Source organism: Nipponia nippon, unplaced genomic scaffold (genome assembly GCF_047370975.1).
Source record: "Nipponia nippon isolate SJK-2023a ecotype South Korea unplaced genomic scaffold, ASM4737097v1 scaffold_4, whole genome shotgun sequence".
Classification (NCBI taxonomy): Eukaryota; Metazoa; Chordata; class Aves; order Pelecaniformes; family Threskiornithidae; genus Nipponia; species Nipponia nippon.
Genome location: NW_028262358.1, coordinates 66,948,293 through 66,968,942, shown reverse-complemented (window position 1 = coordinate 66,968,942; position 20,650 = coordinate 66,948,293). Strand labels below are relative to the sequence as shown.

General features: G+C 38.2%; 1 protein-coding gene across 10 annotated transcripts in view; it reads right to left on the bottom strand.

Moving 5' to 3' along the window:
* The window catches only part of PTPRK (protein tyrosine phosphatase receptor type K), a 415,551-nt gene that overhangs the window by 85,332 nt on the left and 309,569 nt on the right, over positions 1-20,650 (bottom strand). For all 10 annotated transcript variants that reach the window (XM_087774463.1, XM_087774462.1, XM_087774464.1 and 7 more), the window contains exon 8: positions 9,452-9,754. In XM_087774463.1, the coding sequence (XP_087630589.1) occupies positions 9,452-9,754 (303 nt within the window). The remainder of the gene's footprint in view (positions 1-9,451; positions 9,755-20,650) is intronic.

The window sequence follows — 20,650 nt, the reverse complement described above, 5'->3', positions numbered from 1 at the left end:
GTGTGTGCATGTACATCTATGTTTGGGAGAGAACATAGGAATGCACTGGGGCATGCACACAGAATATTGAATTTGACATTAAAGCATGTTAAAGCATGCAAGGTAAAAAGAAAACAGACACAATTGCTCAAAAACCTGCAAAATACTTTTTGCATGGTGCTTTTAAAAAACATGTTTCATATTCAATTGAAACTGGGTGCAGGACTCTCAGTTGTAGGGCTGCATAAAGCCTTCTACATTTTCTGTTTAAACACCGAAGTGGGAGAAGCCTCCCGGCTCATCACATCGTACGCCTGTGTTTTCTTCTCCTGCAGTATAAAATTCGTTGCTTGTGGCAGCAGCAGGAATGTTAAACTGACTGGAACTACACGATCCCAGTTAGTTTCATGCTTCTCTTCCCACCGGCACGAGAAGGGCACAAGAACAGAAGCTAGCACAGTAATGAGCAGCTTGCTGGGAATCCCAGTAAACATAAGGTCAGAACGTAAAAGAGAGCAAAAGTGTCTACAAAAAGAGAACAGTAATTCCCACAAACCTCACCCACCCCTGTAAATTCACCAAAAATGAAGCTTGGGATCAGCTCAAATTACTCGAGAGCTCAACTGGAATTAAAACAAAGAAACAAATAAAAGTTCAAGTGCCTAGAAAAAGGAATATAAACTAGTTTTAGTTTGAAGGACATGTTTTGGTGGGTCTGAAGTTTTTTCTTCCCTTCCATTTTTTCAGCTCAACCACAGTAAAAACTTCCTTTATTTGCACAGCTTTACCGAAGGGGAAAAGTGAAGCATGGAAAGAAAAAAGCAGAAGCAAGAATTTGCTTAAAGAACAGAGTATCTGTAAGCAGGCCCGCAGTTTCATTGGCCAGGTTAGTCAAAATAATATCTAAATTTCCACATTTGTATTTTTATGTCTTCGTCCTCAGGTGAGTTATTAGTTAAAACCAGAAATTTCAAAAAGTCTGAAAGTAGTAAAAAAGCCCCAAACAAAGAAACAAAAAAGCAACAACAAAAGAACAACAGCAAGGTAACCTGTTGGTAACACTATTTTGAAGACTCAAACTGCATCTTTTCGTGTAGGCAGCCATTGCTGTCTATTGCCTACAACTCCCAGCAGGACTCTAAGGACTTAAGAAATACCTTGAACTTCACCTTTCCGAATTAGTGTTCCCTTTTATATAATATTTAGCGAGGACTCTGGTGAGAAACACCCAGGTAAATATCAGCCTTGTGCTGGTAACAGCTTTCGGAAGCCTCCTCACAAACAGCCCAAAAGGCTTTCTTCAGGCTTGCATGTGCATCTCCAGAAGCCCCAGCGCTCACCACAGCGCCTCTTCGCTGCCTCTCAACTCCCATTCTTCCTCCGTGAGCTCTTGCTCTTCCCCTTGGACTTGGGGATAGTCTATACTAAATCAAAACACTCAAGACTATTACAAGTGTATATTAAGGTGAAGCACATTACTTAAGATTCCCTATCAATGGCCAAGTATCTGAATAATTCAAAAAGTGTAAGTAGCTGCTAGAGGAGTTGGATTCGGACCTTTTGGCCTCTGCACTCTCTCTTTAAAAAGATTCTGGTCCCATTGATTTTCTTTCCATCTGCTGACCTTGTGAAGTGTGACCCCACCATCTCTCAGTGACAACAGCAGTAAACACTCTTTCTTTCACATGCATTATGCTTATGCTAAACTTCCAACAAGTCAAGATTTACACTTATCTGAAGAAGTGGAATCATTTAAGTGGGTTTAATTGTATGGATTTCAGAAAAGATTTTGAACTTAAACAAAAAAAATCTCCTTTTTCCTACAGAAAGTATACAAACATAAAACGCACATGTATATAAAAGTAACATAAAACAAATTCAAAGGGAATTTCACCAAGGTTTTATAGTGGAAACATCACAAGCTCTTCTTTCACGATTTACATGCATCTCCAGAGCCCTTTTAATGAAGCTATATATTCGTATAGTGAATAGCTGATAATCTTTTCTTCTATATACATGTGGGATGGTGGACTTTTATAAATACTATGCATAATAAAAGTACAAACCATCAATCTGACATCAGACCAATTCATTTTAGAGCAATATATTTGCATTAAATTATGCCACAGTCACAAATAAATTGTTATTCACAAATAGTGTCACTTAAACCTCGTTCTACACTAACTTAACGGGAAATTTATATTACAATACATTACTCCTGGAAGAACAACCTATTAACTGACACCAACCACTATAAACATGAATTTATATTGCTTCAGTTTTCCTGCTACAAAATAATGAAAGTGCATGTAAACAGAGTATTTTTATTATTATTATACTCCGTGAAAGCCGTGCAGAGTATTATCATGTTATATAGAATCATAGAATCGTTAAGGTTGGAAAAGACCCTTAAGATCATCGAGTCCAACCATTAACCTAGCACTGCCAAGTCCAACACTAAACCATGTCCTCGAGCACCACGTCTACCCTTCTTTTAAATACCTCCAGGGATGGAGACTCAACCACCTCCCTGGGCAGCCTGTTCCAGTGCCTGACTACCCTTTTGGTGAAGAAGTTTTTCCTAATATCCAACCTAAACTTCCCCTGGCGCAGCTTGAGGCTGATTCCTCTCATCCTATTGCTTGTTAGTAGGGAGAAGAGGCCAACCCCCACCTCACTACAACCTCCTTTCAGGTAGTTGTAGAAAGCAATAAGGTCTCCCCTCAGTCTCTAAAGGCTATGTGCAGATATATGCATGGTTATACTGGGAAAAAATCCTTTGTGGTACTGAAAAAGTAAAGTGTATCAGCAACAAACAGCCTTTCCCTGAAGGTAGATGCTAATTTTCAGGAGATGGTGACAGTCAATCTCTTGTACTGTTTAAGTGTTGCAAGCAATTAAAATGGCCCACCTTTCCATTTGCTTTTTCTGATGGATTTACCATTTTAACTTTATGCTTTGTTACAACCTGAGACTGAGGCTTAAACAGAAGCAAATTTTATATAATGAAAAGAAAAAAAAATCAGAATTGCTATTACTAGTCTTAAACATTAGAGTATTTACACCAAAGGTGGTGACAAAAATGACTTATTTGGAAATCGCTCAAGTTGCACCATTTGCAGTGAAGAAGAAAATGCTATTGAGTGCTACTGGGAAGAAAACTGATTGCATATTAATAGTCTCCTTCGGTGCACATGCTCTTTGGTTAATGATCTCTCTTCCTGGAGGAGCAGAGCTGGCGTGGGCGCTCTGGGAGGCGGCAGGGATGCTGCCCTCCCCAGGCAGTGGGCAGTGGTGGGGGACACTGGGCCGTGCTCCCTGGGACTTGGCAAAAGCCCACAGCCCTGCACAGGTCTGTGTCACCCACCCGGGGCCACTGCTGGGCTGCGTGGGCACTGACCTGCTCACGTCAGCGACAACTCCCTGTACCTTCCAGCCCATATAAAATTACTAACACAAAAAATATAGATGCTTACAGTCAAGCTACTAAACAAGCTGACACAGGCTGATCTGTCTCAGCAGTGGTGGCACTCGAAGTAGATATTGGTGCAAATATCAAATGGGGTTAAAGCCACGAGTTGTGGATTTGCTGAATTCGGAGGCTCAGGCACCTAACACAGTATTTTGTTGAAAGCCTTTTTACACCAAATGCTGACTTCAGTACTCCTCACATCTGGGATTTGGAAATGTTTCTCCATGTCAGGGTGAAATAACCTCACATACTCACATATCTTACAACTTTCTAAAAAGTTGCAAATCAATATTCGGAGAGTGCTTTCAGCTAGCACATGGCTTGGCAATAACGGGAACTCGTGGGCCCAGGTGTACGCCCTCATTCCACTGCAAACCGCTGAAATAGCCGCTAATTCTGGCCTATTTGCAGACATCATAATGTCAAACACACCGTTTCAACAAAGAATCTCATATACAATATCACTTTTTCAGCTATAAAGCTTCTAATATAGGTATCTAAAGGAAGTGAAAGTAGGAAGTTGTTTCAGCCAGGGTAAATAATTCTGTGTTTCAGGGCTACTTTTTCCTCAGTTATTAATATAGAACTTAGCTTGTATTTCTAGTCTCTGCAATACCTTAAAACAGCTTACTTCATTTGTTGTTTGTTCAGTGTAAGCTTAAAATAAATCTCTGCTAATAATTTCAATATTTTTCTTACTTTCTCACAAATCAACTTTTCTGACGTCTTTAATAAAAAGTGCTCACATGTCTTTCTACAACCACTTTTTCTCTCGATGATATGCCAATAGCAAATCTTACCTACCATCTGAAAAAAAGAATTGGGGTTATTTTCACGAGCTGAAGGACAAATAGGTTATGCCAGGCTCCTTTTATCAATGGCAGTAGGTCGGCTATAATCAGTTTCAGTTCACTTCTGCTAAAGACATATGACTTCCTCCCTTATTTGACTATATTGACACTAAATTTTGCCACTGCTCACACATAGGTCACTAGTCTCCCTTTGGTCAAGGACTGAGGTCAATACCTTTAGCGGCGGCATTTATGGACAACTTCACATTTAAACTTTTATCTCTTAGTCATGGGTTTCTCTTTATGAACCGCAATCATTTGCCCGTTTTTTCCCCAATAGGATTAGTATACCGGGTTCACTTGACATCCATGCATGTGTCACTCGGCTAGATAAGTTACACATTTTTCGAGACAGTTTGCCATTTCAAGCAATCTTTGCAGCCCTCCTTTGCAGCATCGGACATACTGCCCGCTCATCTCGCTGCATTAACTCTTCTCCCAGGTGGGCTATTTTTGTTACTTTTACAATGCTACTGGTAGAGTTTTATATCTATGTTTTTCCAAAGCTCCTTGAAGCATCGTTTGTTCGTTTCCTTTGATCAAAGTGTATTTTCTACCTCCTCTTTTTTTTCCCCCAATAATGTCCTGGGGTGCCAGAACAACTTGAAAAAGCACAAAAGAAAAGTGCTTCTCATATCAAATAGTGAATGAAGAAAAAAAAAATTTTTTTTTTTTTTTTAAAGGTACCTTACAGTCCTACTATCAAACACAAAAAATACTAAAGGTCAACTATTTCCATAGAACCCTCCCTCAAAGTTGGTGGAAGGTACTTCCTCTTTACACATTTAGGAAGTACACCAAATATTTAACTTTTTAAATTTTTTTGTCCTTTAATGATAACATTTGTCCCTTTCTCTGCTGTTTTCCAGAGTGGTGAGCCTGCTGGAGTTTTCCCAGGAGCATGAGTTGGACAATGAGTTGGACAGTTGGTGTCTTAACCCTGCATTGCAGCTCTAGATGTCTCTGCACAGAGCTGAATGAGCCACAGGCTCTGAAAGATCAGGGGGCCTCTTTTGTGTCCCATGAGCATGTCCTTTGGCTCAGACCAAAGCTTTGGTATACTTTAAGCCCCAAAATGGGTACTTATCCTATTCCAAGTGATCTTTTTCAATTAGTTGTTTGCCTGCTGTTAGCTGACACACTCCCTTACTAGTTATAAAATCACCATTGAATGCTTTGAGCTTCAGGATTTGCTTTCTCCATAGCTGCTCTCTCAGAGCTGATGTCACTACTCCTGTTAATCCACTGCCTTTTGCATCTGTTTCCAATTAAAAATTAAGGAAGCATTTATCTGCTTTTAATCCCATTCACCATCCGCTGCTCTTAAAAGGGTCCCTCTGAGTTTGCAGCACCCTTGTGAACAGGCAGCTCCGAGAACGCGTGCATGCTGTTGATTCGTGCTAAGTGACAAATTCACTGCTGGTTCTTGTACTTTGTTCAAAATGTCAAACATCATCTCTGCCCAGCATGTATGCACCCCCAGATTGTGCAAGCCTTCCTCTTTTTCCTTTATCAAATCCTTCAAACACTGTCCATCTCCTCTACAAGCCAGGTGAAGCAGTGAGTCCCTGCCATGGCACAGATAATGCCAAGCGCCTGGGTACTCAGAAGAGCTTTCTCCCAAATCTTAGTGATGGTGTGGTCTCATAAAGCACTGATAAATCTCCTTGTTTTCATCTTCTTTTTGAAAAACTTGTTTAACAGTGTATTGCTCAAGGGCTTAATTTTTATGTGGAATACAGCTCTTTGCAAATTACTATAATATACTTTAAAGATTGATTCCATCTATCCGAGTTAAATAGAAATACTTAAAACCACCAAGTATTCAGATCTAGCTCTGGTCAGAAAGGAGGCTATTTTTGGACTGATATTCCCGGATTTGCTTTCTTGCAGATACTGAATTACAAGCTATTAAAACCTTCTTCATTTGTCAGTCACAGTTCCAAAGGTCTGAAGCCCAGCTTCTGAATCTTACTCTGTTCTTCTGCTAATTGTTTCCTGAGTTAATTCTGCTCCTGGTACTGTACACTGCTCAGTTATTACTCACCACTCCAGGAGGTCTGGCCCAGCTATGCAGCCCTATATAGATGTGAACCTTTGTGAAAGACAACCAGAGATCCTCACTGTCTCACACCAGAGCCCCGTAAAAGTCTGAGATCCTCCGCATTTAGAGAATCCCAGAAGTTCAAATATGTGTAAAGCTCCTAGCAGAAGGGAGGAGGTGAAATGATAGAAGAAGAGAGATGAAGGGAAAGATTAAAACAAAACAACAACAACAAGAGAAGAAAGGAACAGAGAGCTGGAAGATGGGGAAGATGGACAAAGCAACGGAAGATGAGGGCAAAATGGTAAAGATGGAGAGACAAGAAAATGTGGGGTAGACACCTTGAAGTCCAACAGCCTACAAGCTTTTTACTTGATTAGCAGATCCTTATAAGAAAGAATGGCATTGGAAAGGATACTGCACAACAGAAAAGCTAACAAAAAGTTAATTATCTGTTGTTGTCATCTGGAGTTTTCAAAGTTTCTATTTATGGAAAATACACAACATAAGTGCACAGTTTCCGATAACCATGTAATCAGTGGCTATTTCTAATTAATGTTATTTGCAAAAATGTACGAAAATACTCTGATCCCTCTATCATCCTTCTCATAAATGAATCACTGATAATGCCCCCGCTATGTAATTAACATCATGCTCATTCTACAAAACGTGCAAAAATCATCATGACAATGAGGCTACTTCTGACCACATGTGAAATATGTTGTCGGTCTCTTCTCCCAAGTAACAAGTGATAGGACAAGAGGAAATGGGCTCAAGTTGTGCCAGGGGAGATTTAGAGCAGATATTAGGAAAAATTTCTTCACGGAGAGAGTGGTTGGGCATTGGAACAGACTGCCCAGGGAAGGGGTGCAATCACAGTCCCTGGAAGTATTCAAAAAATGTGTGGTTGTGGTGCTTAGGGACATGGTTTAGAGGGGGACCAGGCAGTTAGGTTAACGGTTGTACTTGATCTCAGAGGTCCGTTCCAACCTTAAAGATTTTATGATTCTATGTGGGGCACAGACTCACGTATCTTCCTGTAGCACTCATCATCTTAGTCTGAGTCCTGCTTTAGGCTGCAAACTGTGTTTAAAAACAGTTTCAGAGAGATACTTGATCACTTGGACATGGAACCAAACTAGCAGCATACACACAGGCAGTCAACTACAGAACTCAGTTTACTATTGCTATGAGAGCTCAAGGAGAGGCGCAGTTGTGAATACAACTTTGATCCTCTGGGATGGTTGAAAGCCCTCCATACTGCACATTGCTTGCACACTCTGTACTTTGAAATACATGACAAAATGGACATAGACTTTCAAGTCAATCAGTAACCTACTATTAAAAATCTGCATTTCATTTCCAATAGTATTACTGAGTAGACCTCACAAGAGGCAATTTTCAGGTTACAAGCATTATTACCAACAGTGCATCTAAATATAGGTACCTTTTAAAATGTATTAATTCCTCCTTGAAAACAACATCTGCTTGAAATAGTTTACCTTAGCAACTTCTGTTCACTGGGTGAGGCTTCTTCTACACTATGGTACCTCTGACACCAAAGCTGAGCCTAAACAAGTTCACTGATAGCACATTGGCGTGCTAGCTTGAGACCAAAACCTACCTTGTGTGCATAATTTTCCAAGAATAATCCACAACAAAACCAGAAGACAAAATATATGTACTTGACTCTGCTCTTGATAAGCACTGCTATAGTGACCAGCCACCATCTCCACACATCTAACTAGATAAAGGCTATCAGAAACCCTAACCTTTCTTGAAAGCTCAGTTAAAAAGAAATCCATTTTCCATATTACTACTATTTTTTTTTTACCTCCAGAAAAATATCTATAATGTAAGCACAGATACAGAAATAATTCATCATGGATTATATATATAATTAACTTTTAAAAAGAAGTAATGCTAAATTTTGAATTGCATGAAATATTCTAATTCTGTACTTGTCAATACATCTTCCTGTGATGCATCTATGTCTACAGTTCTCTACAGCTCCTCATATTCTACTTATTTAATAAGCTGTTCTCTCTTCTTTATTGCAACAGTAAACATATTCCTCTTCTATTTCTTGTAAAATTGAAAATACATGGCAAAAAAGTGCTACCAGATTCTAACCTTGATTGCTATCCATATATAAAGCTATACTCTCTCCTCCATTTTACAGGCAACACACCACCTTTTTCAATTTTATCTTCTTATGTATCTACACTCTTACACTAGTTCAAGTATTCTTTTTTTTGTTACTGATGGCAGTATCTATTTTCATTTTGTTGTTGTCAATATTTTAATGAAATCTAAAGCTAAGAAAGGGAAACTAAAAATGCTCTTTACTACTACATTTTAAATATTATTAAGGAAAAATATCTATTTTTATTTTAATCTCTTTCATACCAAGATTCATAGCCTAACCACTGAATGTCACCATTAACATCTACACCTACTCTTTATTTCTTCCCAACTAAGTTAAGTTCAACTGTCTTGTCAACGAAACTTCATCAAGGGCGTTTTAAAGAGGAATCACAGAATATCTCGAGTTGGAAGGGATCCACAAGGATCATTGAGCCCAACTCTCAAGTTGTAAAAATAATACTTTAATCTGATGGGTGGTTTTCAGACAGTTAACGGATACTATATACTGTCACCTGCAACATAAATTATTGCTCAAATATATTTGCTGAAGAGGTTTTAAATCTTGAATAGGGTCTTTAAGCACTGAACTCGATATTTAAATATAAATTTAAATTAATTTTCAAATACTACACCTAATACTGTGAAGAAGCCTTCACCTAACACCACCACGTGTTTCTTGTCACCTGTGTTAGCACATTGTTGGAATGACTGGGAAGCTGCCCTCCTTTTTCCTGCAAGAGAGAGATTGAGTTTGACTTGTGCTATATGGACAGTTTGGGCTATATACGCAGGGTGACAGCTCTAATACTTTTAAAGCTACTGTTTTAGGGCTAATTAATATACTAATAGCAGAGGATTTCCATCCTTCAGGACACATATTGTAACATACAAAGCCATTTCCTTCCACCTGTCTAGACTGGACTTGGATGTAATTTCCATAATAGCATTTATGCATACCGTCTTCGTCTGTCTGGATAATGGTCTCCTCGCTCTCCTTCCTCCCTTCTGGGTTGGTTAAGATCATTTTGAGGCTGACATTCGTGTAGGGAGGCAGGTGATCCACAACGTGCTGGGGTGCTTTGGGGTCCATGTCCAAGCAGTCCGCCTTGCTCTCGTTGTGTCCGCAGAAGTAGTGGTAGCATATAGTGACATTGAAAGTGTGGCAACGAGTGATATTGTAACCCAGAGATTCCCAATCCACAGCAATGTGTCTGGCCTGGATCTCAGCAATCTTCAATGTTTTCGGCGTTCTCATAGGTTCTAGAAAATAGAATATAATAAAGAAAAACTTCATTAACGTTCATCCTTGCACTGAACTGTAACTGGTAGATGATGCCTCCAGAAGTGTGAAAGCAAAGGGGATACCCAGCAAACACAGACTTATTACTGGAAGAAGTATCATCCTTTGTACAAGTACCCTGAAGGGAAAAAACCTGCCAGTCTCTGTTTTTTTACTTCATTCTTTTCCGTCCCTCTCCGCAGGTTTCAATCAGTGATTAAGACTTAGCAACAGTGAGAAAAAGAATTGTTAATTAACAGTGCAGCAATTTAAAGCAATTGAGAATACAGGCAGCAGATGCAAGAAGAGTGACCAAAAGGCCACCCAGCTGTCACCGCTGGCTTTCCTTCTTGATTTCCCCCTTACCTTTTTTTTTACCTGTGTAAATTAGGTAATACATCATAGTGGTAAAGAGTCAACATTCACTACACTATGATTTGTCATGCCACCAAGCAATGCTGTATACTAATTATACTAATTACCTTACTAAACTAGCAGTTACAAAAATTATGTAGATATTAATTAATGTTTATTATTTTAGTAATGAAGCTATTCATTCAAGCAAAACCCCTCAGAAATATTACCACAAATGCTTTTGGATATTCCCGGTGTATCCCACTTCTTTCAGATCCCCAGAACTTTGCCTGGACATTGCTCTGAGCTGGTAATCTCTGACCTGCTACCTAAGCTCAGCTGCTCTCCACACATGCATTTCCACCAGCAGAGTACGTGATGCTCCCCAAGCTGTCATCAATCTTTCATTGTCTCTCTAGTGCATTCATTCCTCATGCAAGACTAACTTTTATCGTTGAACTTAATTAAAATGATTACACAATGAAAATCATGACCATGACTATATATACACTAGAGTTTCACTGGAAATATACCAAGGCGATCTTTATACCCTGCTAATTCATCTGTCTTCATCAGAGAAAATAAAGTCTGCTGTAGGTACAGCTTCAGCCTCATGTCCTCACTGGTGTAAGGTCAAAACAGGCAAGATTATTTGAGGAAGTGAAATACAAGATTCCTCTTTCTGGGCATAACAGTTCTTTGTAACTTGCATTTATGAAACCAGAGTTCCATCCAGGCTAACAACCAGCCAAAAGCACAGATGGTATATTGAAAGAAGGAAATGTGAATCAGCGTGATCTATTCAGCATGCAGTTTGCCAGACAAACTGCAAACATTTAGTTTCAGACACCAAAACAACCAAGTTCTAAATATAACATAAAGGTATTCCTAGTAACATGATGAGTGCTAAGGATTAAAAATTGTGCCTATTCATTTCCATGATCTATCCTTCCCTTTTGGATTTTGAACAAGCATGTTCCCTCTGCCCTTAAGTACCGATTTATCACATATATGGTGAAAAATACAAATGAATAAGTAGACTTCCTGGGCAGTAGCTTTCTGAACATATTGTATACTGTAACAATAGAGATCTGAAGCTGAAAGATAGCACTGAAAAGGTCCTTGAGAGATAAGAGACTTGAAGAGAAGGAGGAAAAAAAGAGGTTTTATAGAGTAAACTATATATGGCTGGTGGTGCTTTAGCAAGTACAGACAGATGTGAGGCATTCATTTTAAAAAAAAAAAAAAAAAGCAGCAACACAGTAGATCTACTGAAGGAGCTGGTAAGAGTCTTCAAAGAATCAGTATTTCCTTGGCTACTGCAACCACTTAGAAAAAACCCGAACACACTCAGGTGTCACAGAGGAAGAGAACCACTAGAAGAGAAAAAAAAGACTCATCAGCCCTTTTTCTTATACGAATCACAGTAAAAAACGTAGTTATACATACTCTGATATAGAGTTTGAGGCCTAAAAGAGTAAACATATCCTTCACCAAGGAAGTTTTGTATTATAGGCTTATTTTTCCTTCTAAAATGGATTGATTCTTTTCATTTGAATAATTTCCTCTTCATTCTACTAATCCGGGTTGTGCCTTCAACCACCCACACCAGAGACAGAATTCAAACCTGAATTTAAAATTTATTGGAACCTCTAAAATAAACACAACGTAATACATGTTGTCTGGCCATGAAAGTTGAAACTATTAATGTCTGAAGCCAACTAATCAGTAACAGAAAATGCACTCCATTTTCATCTTGCTTCTTTCACAACAAGACTTAAACTGCATTTACACCATGCTGTATGGCACTTTCAAAAGAGAAGGAAAAAAAATAAAAGCTTTGTTAATCTTAAAGAAAAATTATTTTACAATTCTATGCAAATTTTACAAATCTGTCACAGTATCAGAGGAGATATTGAAAAGCATCCTTTATTCACCTGTCAAAAAGGAAAGAATGAAAGACAGAGTGTGATCTCGCTTTCTCACAACTACTCCCTCCTTTGGCAGAAATTAAACAACTTCTGCAATATTGAGATGGTAATTAAAGTCTGCAGAGTCTCTCAACAGCTTTGGTAAACTCTGCCAACTGTCCCACTGCTCCTAAAATGATGCTTTAAAAACACAATTTTACTCTCGCTTCTGGGCAACACTCGTCTCAGGGATCTCTAGAGGTAAAGACCAATTGTTTTAAACTACCATACCACAAAGCCTCCATCTGTAACATCTCAGTAGAAAGCAATCTTTGAATAATTATTTTTCTCAGATAAAACACTATTGAATTTTTGAGTAGGCTTCCCAAAAATCTCAGCATCTCATTAAGAATAAGTTTGTTCTCGATGGGGGCAAAAAGAAGTGCTCATCTGCCAGTTTTCCCTTTCCCCATCACACTTTAGGGTTTGCATTTTACTGAAACATTTTCTTAATCCTACTGGGATTTGATTTCAATTTATGCATTCTCTTCTGATCTCTGGATACTTTTTCAGTACTACTAATCCCAGTAAATCAATTTACATGTTGTCTTGCCAGTTGTTGTTTTCTCACCTTTCCTTTCAGTCGCATCCAGAACTTTTATCCAAAATACATGGACATTCAAGCCCATGACTTCTCACTTCTTTGTTGAATTACTCATGTCAATCAGCACCCTATGCCAAAGAGGGAAGGAATAAGACACTCCCCAAGTCTCTGTTCATTTCTTAACCTATCAGCTGGAGTTTCAATAATAGTAGCAGAAAACACTTAGTATTTTCCAAACATTAATCTACCAATTACCCCTGTGAGACAGGTAAGTGGTGTTAATCCTTTCCAGCGAGAAGAAAGAGACACAAAAAGGTTAATAGCTTGTTCAAAGCTACAAGGTAATTTACTGCCAGGGCCATAAGAAAACTAAACGGTACCCAGCTCCCAGGTCACGGGTGCTCTGGCCACTGGACAGCATCAGCTAGCAGCAGCAATTCAGAGAGTTCATTTACACTTTGTTTGCTAGTGCTTCCACCGAAATGCTAACTCCATTCTTCAACTCCAGTTCTTTGTTACAAGAGTTTTTTTGCAGATTTTCTTAGAATAAGTTTGAAAAAGCCTAACTGTGCCCAGACACTAAGTGAATATCTGAGCATAAGGACAAGTTATTTGAAAAACAATAGTTTGGCTTATTCGTTTTAAAAGATTTCTTGATTGAAAGCTTGGAATTTGAGTGAAACGGCATCTTTTTTGCATTAAATCTTGTATTTAAAATTAAAATTTTGGGGAGAGGGTATTCATAATTTGTTTTTTCAAGCCTCTTTCTCCAGTAGAAAATGTACTTAACACTGGAGGCAGTTCCTTAGCGTGATAGCAGAAAGTACTTAGGGCTTCTGCTGTTGCAGGAAATTCAATATCCTGTGACTGCATCAAGCTCTTAAACACGAACAACCTGTCTGACAGAGTCACATCTTCCAACAGAAATATGGCAAAAAGGCACATGGACGATTTGGTCGTTGTGGTGATGGCAGGGTTGACCTTTATATCCTCCCGAGTCCCTCTGCTGAGGGCAGGCTCCCTTCTGCCAGACCCATTTCCCATGGGCTGCTGCCATGACCTCCACCCCATTCTCACCTCTGCTTACGGCCAGCTTCTCTCTCTGCCCTTTGCTCTCAACGCCTAGCAATACCCAACTCCACTATCTTCCTCCTCATCACCCTCGCTTTATCTCTTGGCAAATGAATACTACCAAGTTGACTCAGACCCATCATCTGTTTTGACTGTTTTCACTCTCACTGAATCAATTAAAGCCAGAGGCACTAGAAGAACATCAAAAGAACGGAAAAAACAGAATAATAAGAGAGACCTCTACACTTATACAGATTACTAAGTCCTCATTCCTTATCCAGAAACTGCATTAAGTAAAAGAATTACATGCACATGGCACTCACTCGCAACAATTTATGGATCAAGAAGATTTAACCCAACTTTATGGGATAAAATAACGAACAGCTTTAGTAATTCTCCAAAGGTTAATAATCCAGGGGTAGATGGCAAAAGAGACTGAACCTGTTGACCCCATACCACCTCTCAACTGCAGGATGATTTAATAAGACATTCCAGATAACAGAATGAAATTCAATTTCTTTAGTGCTTGATAAGCAACACGTGATACGACAGGTCAATATCAGAGCCTCTTTGTAGAGATTATCTTCATAGAGATGGCAGTGAAAACAAAAGCCTTCACAGTTGCAGAAGCAGCAAGGTGAGAGCATGCATTTCCTTAGAACCTATTTTTAATGATAATACATATTATCCTGCTGTCAGAGAAAAACAGATGTCCCGAAGTTGTGACAAAATCCCATAAAATGAGGCTAGTAAAGCATGACAAGTCCTTTGCTTTTCCTGCCTTTCCTCAGAAATCCTAAATGTTGATTGCAAGACATAGTTTCATTTCCATTTCCAGGGGAGGGGGAATTAGATCTTCTGACCAGCAGACAGAACACACATTTGTTTGCATGAAATGGAAAACAATCAGACAAATTTTAAAGCACAAACACTTCAGATAAAGACGGTGCTTCTTTAACACCACCATATACTGTCTATATACTGTCTGTGTATACAATTCTTTAATTAGGGTTGGCTTTCAGATCTTCCCCCCTCCTTGAACGCTTTCTGGTATGGCATTACACTGAGGAACTGACCTCAAATTTCTGCTTTAATCACACTGACTGAAATTCATATCAAGTTTAAGAGTGACCCAGGTTTCCTTCATTGGTGACACGGGAGGTGAAAACTAACTGGACTTGGAGGGTGAGATAAGGCATAAAATTTGCATAAGGTTTGAGGGAACTGTGGAGAGATGTGGGGCTTATATTAAATAAAACCCCTGACATAGAAAAGCAAATGTATGACAATTATTAAAGAAGTAGAGTACATTTGGCTTAAGATGGCAACCCTGTAATTTAAAACACAGCACTTCTGACAGAGGCTCCTTTAATTATCTTGCCCTTACATTTTAAAACAAAAATTACATAGGAAAAAAAAAAAGTCCTCGTTTTTGTTCTAATATTCTCCATCTGAACAGCCACTGGAATTCCCCAGACTTTTCTTTATGAAACCATGAGCCTCTCTGTCCTGTGGCTTCTCCTGACCTTTCCAGGATAGGTCTCTCCTTGGCATGTGGGAAATAAAAGAGGATTATTCTAAGATGTCACTCTGGCTCCTGCTGCTTCCTCGGTTCATGCAAGGTCCTACAAAAACAAAATGTTCCCAAAACTCAAAAGAAATATGTTACAGTCCTGCTGCTGTAAAGAATTCTTCTAAAAAGACCCCTGACAAGAGCATGGAAGAATAGTATGAGTGAAAACCACTGGAGGAAGTACAACCCAAACCAGAAGAGCTGTCAAATGTGCAGCAAGAAAACAATAAACAAAGGCTCCTCACTTGCTCATTTCGGTTGCATTACTCTCAATTATTACTTTTGTTATTAGCAAGCAATGAATCACGTAGAAAGGTTTTATATAGATACTACATTCCCTCACATCAGAAACTCGGTTAAGACTGCTGTAGATAAAAGTGTTATCACTCATTGAAAAGGACTGGACTAGAGTTACTCATTTCAACGGACAACTAAACTCTGAGCAGGAAGGCACATCGACTATGATTGCTTCTGCATTTCTGTGGGTGATCTGCTGCCTCTCCTATAATTAAGTTATGAACAAAGCTAACAAAAATCCCTAGGTAAGGTGAGCTGTCCTAGAATATCTATAATGAACCCCCTGTGTTTCAAGGATTACTAACCTACAAATCCGAAAGAATTTAGTTCAGACTAACTCCCAATAACTCCATTATTTAACAATCTGATGATAATACAGGAAGATCCAATTTATTCAGATATCCCAAGAATGCCATGCATTTCAGTCTGATTTCCTTGAACCAGCCTGTCTTTTATGACAGAATAATTCTTGTAAATCCTATTCAAGTTTCTTACCGGCAACTCTAGCAGATTTTTGACCGTTTCTAAGTAGAGTTAAAGGCCAGCTTAGAGTTAAAGGCAAAAATCAATTAACAACACTGGCCTCAATCCTTTAACGACTACTTAATGATAGTTCATGAACTGCTTAACTTCAGCCAGGGACTCTTTCCTACCTACTTATGTGTATTCCAAGCCAAATCCACACAAAATCATATTACTAATTGGATCAATATAGACTTTTCATAACTTAATGAAATATGTTACTTTTCCAGATATTCCAGTGTTGGAGTATCTGCAGTCCCTCATACTTAGAACATAAAAAGCCAGGACACCTGCCGTGTATGTAAATACAGGTTGGAAAGTCTAACTGAGCTACTAATTTTATTTTTTTTTTCCAAATTTTGTTCCATGTCAGCAGTTTAGAGGCCTGACTAGGCAACCAAATTTGAAAACTCAGGTCTTCAATCTGTTTAAACTTAGAAGCATTAAGAAAGAGTGAACATCAAAGAAAGAGAATTCAAATGAAGTTGAAAAGTCACACAATTTAGTGTAATTTCAGCTCAGACAGAAAATAACAAATTAACAGGTATGTATGCCCACAATAACAATCGAAGGGATTACTGGGCATCTCCCTTCTCAGATGTGGAACACATCCGAGAAACAAAACAAATATGGATACAAATGGAAAAAGAACCCACTCTGTGTACGTTAGTATGTCCATCTATTTGTCATGTGAACTGTGAGCCCAGAATAAATTAAACAATGGCATTTATACTGTACGAGGACTACAGGTTTATTTTGTTGCAAATGATGGTTATAATGCAAATTGCATGAAAATCTATGAGCTTTTTCTCTTTTCACTTCATCTAGCAACTGACTTATTAAGCCAGCTTACAAATTTCTTATTGACCACATACCTCAGGGAGCTGAAGAAAATATCTGAATTATTACATAGATAATCAGCTGTACTACACTAGTTTCAGTAGCAATGAGGGGATATTCAATATATTTTAGGACGTATCTTTTTGGATGCAAAATATAGCTGTCCCTGCTTCAGAGGTATAGTATTAGAGATGAAATATAACTGCACTACTGACAATTATTTGCCCATTCCCTCTTGATAGTATGTTTATTCTATTGCCTCCATGCATGATTAACAGTTTGTGCATCTTTAGTATGTAATCAATAGCTGTGAAGTCTTCTATTAGCTTTAGAGATTAGACATCCCTTGATAATAAATTCCATTGATTTCTCCAGTTTAGTTTAGCTGCAGAAATTCACTTTTTTTTTTTTCTTTTTTTTTTTTTCCTCCTCAGAGTTTAAATTAAAAGCAGACACATAGTCTAGGAGGAGAGAGGAAAAGCTGGCATGACCTCTTTAAGCTCATTCCTCCAGATGAACAAAACCTATCTGGTGGTGTAAAACATGAATCAGCATGTCAACAAGCATCAGACTGCAAGAGTAAACACAGGGAAAGCCTGACATTACAAAATTCCTAGGAAGTCTGTCCATGACTGCAATGGTGAAGATTAATTGTGTAAAGTCAATTACAAAATTAATAGTGATGGGGAAAAAAATGAACCTTTGACTTAAATATTAGTGGCATGGATATATTAAATCAGAATGGAAGACTCATCATCTAAGACAATAACGGTTCTATTCTAAAGAATATATAATATGTATTTACACACACGCACACACACTATTTACCCACCTTAACAGTGAACCTAACCATTCAATACTATGAAGAAAGCTTTTACAAACATTTATTTGAATATAAATCACCAGTTTGCTTAGATGATACATTTTTCATTTCTCTCCAATGCACATTCATAAACATCTTTTTATGGTTTTGTTTACAAACAATATATTTGGGAGCTTAGGGTGTTATGAGTATAATGCAAAATGCCTAAGTTGGAGTAGTGTGAATAACCAAAACCAGAGCTTTCTACGGATATCATTAAAGCTTCAGTTCCTTTCTCCTGTATATAAAAATTTCAGTCAAGTCAGGAAGCATAAATATCACCGTATGAAATAAAGTGACCGAATGTGGAACACAGTCTATAATAAATAAATAGTAAGCACAGAAGAGAGACTCAGACTGTGAATAAAGTTAGTCACATTCACCTCTGCTGACTAAAAATTGAAAACTGCAAGCAGTAATTACGATACCCACTTAAACCTTTTACATATATATGTGCATGTGTATGTACACACATAGATATTTGTGCACATGTGTGCATTTCCCCCCATGCAAATAAAACACCCATCAAAACGCATTCTCTCTGTCTGTACACCTACTGAATGTCAGATTTGCCCCCATTCCCATTTCACCCCATCTGGTTCCTGTAGCCCCCGGGGCCCTGGCTGAAACCACCTTACCCTCCAACCCCACTCCCTGCAACCAGCAAAGCCTTCAATGTCAGTCTGGGTTGCAGCCCACAAACTTGCCCTTCCAATGCTGTGTTTGTAGGGTAAAAAGGAGTAATAACTGTATGTTGCACCTTGCTCTGGCTCTGCATCTTTCACAAAATCAATATATACCATTATATATCATACAATGTATATCTTGTATAATGATATGCATCAGTTATATAATGTATAGGATAAACCTTGGCTGAAACAAAAATTCATTAAGTGGCTTAAAACCAGAAATGACACTGTATCATACAAGGAATCTGCTGCATGTCTTTTGTCCTGCCGGTGAAACAATCTTGGTATTTACTTTTTTTTTTTTTTTTTTTTAAAAAAAAAAACTCCAAATGACCAAACCTGTCGCTTCTATTGTACAGAAAAGTTTTCCTTAAGTACTTGGGAATTTTTTTTAGTAAATTGTCTTCATTTTCTTCATTGTTTCATGCAAAGTTAAGATCGCAAGTTGAAAATATAAGCAAGCTTGTTTACTTTATAAATGCAGACAAAAATAACACAGGTGGGCAAAGAAGAATTCCTCTGATATTAAAATCTTGAAGAAAATCAGAAATCATTTTCAAAGGTACTTAGAACTCTAAAAGTGCTGGTAAGGTGCCAACAGGCAAATTCTTTTTTTAAGTTAGATACCTGATTACCATGAATTTTTACCACCTTTGAATTTTGATGAAATTTTGTTACTTAAGTCACTCAGCCACCTGCAAAAACCTGACTAAATATGACTAAAAAACCTTCTCAATCTATTGGTAAATGACCGATGTCAAGTAACTATCAAAATGTAATACTTGTCCCAGTATAAAGAATTCTTTTTCCTTATGCCTCCAGCACACCTTAAGGTGGTATTTCTTTACAGTTATTTTATACAACAAAAAACTTTCTGTCCATTTTAAGCAACCCAATTTCAATTCAACTGTCCCTTGATGTAACTATGAGAAAAAAAATGTATTCTTGAGTAAATAAGCAAAGTGCTGTTTATGATTTGCTAGTGAAACAGTCATGAAATTTTCATTGGAAAATACAGTCCAAAGTTGTTAATTTCCAAAGAGGAGTTTTCTTCCAAAAAGTTCTTTAAAATGTCTGTTTTCAGAAAGGAAAAGGATGATAAAGAATATTGGCTTTTTATGTCGACTTGCTCTGTCTGGGCAGAATTCACATGGTATCACTTCTCTTTCCTACCATCATCTGGCTACAAAGGATTGCAAAGCCATTTTGGGAACTGGGGCCGGACTGCAAATCTTTTGTTCCTGGAGCTGTCTTTGCTCAAAAGGAGCAGGGCTCTGTGGAAGTGAGCTCACGAGCACCTCTTCTCTACCGTGAAACAGGGTCCTTGCGACAAAGAATGCAAAAGCAACAAAAAAGCCTTGCTCGCAAACGGAGGCACTGGCAAGCTGGGGAAGTGCTTTCTAAGATATACCATGAAATCTAAATAATGTATTTCCGTTTAACATTTAGCTGCACAAAATATGCTAAAGGAATTGCTCTGCTGCTTTACTTTCAGCCAGCTCGTGTTTCTCAAAGCTACTGTTTCCTGCCTAAGCAGAAACTTGGAAAACATAAAATAACTCATCCTACAGTAAAACAAGGTAATTTATTTTAGAAATAATTTTCTCTTTGCAGACTTCCTCTGAACACTTCTGGTTTATTCCATGATCCCAAGACACAAAAATGCTCCTGAAAAATGATCCCAGAATATTTTCAGTCGACAGTAAAGCTAGATGAGTGATAACCCAGCAGCTTACTGGAAGCAGCAAAAGAAAAATAATTTTAGATGCTGTTGAGAGTAACTTACTCTCCTTGTAAAATGAGGTGTTTTTTCTAAAACGTGATTAATTAATGAGCAATTGATCTTGCTTTATACAGAACAGATGGTGCAAACCCAACAAACTTAGTTTTCATTCACATGCAAACGTAAAGGATTACTTCTTCACTTGCAGGAGGAGTCACCCCTCTTTACTATGTGTTTTCTTATTCTAAATACCCATCTAGAGATCTATCTAGTTCAAGCTGTCAACCATATTCAATAATTTCACCACGTTTTGACTTTCAAGAAGATATTGTACGAGCACAGTTGTCTTTGCTTCACTGTTACTGCAAAGCAACTGTCAACGTGCTACTCTGACCAGCACTACTGTAAGTCACCCAAGAGAGTGTCAATCAC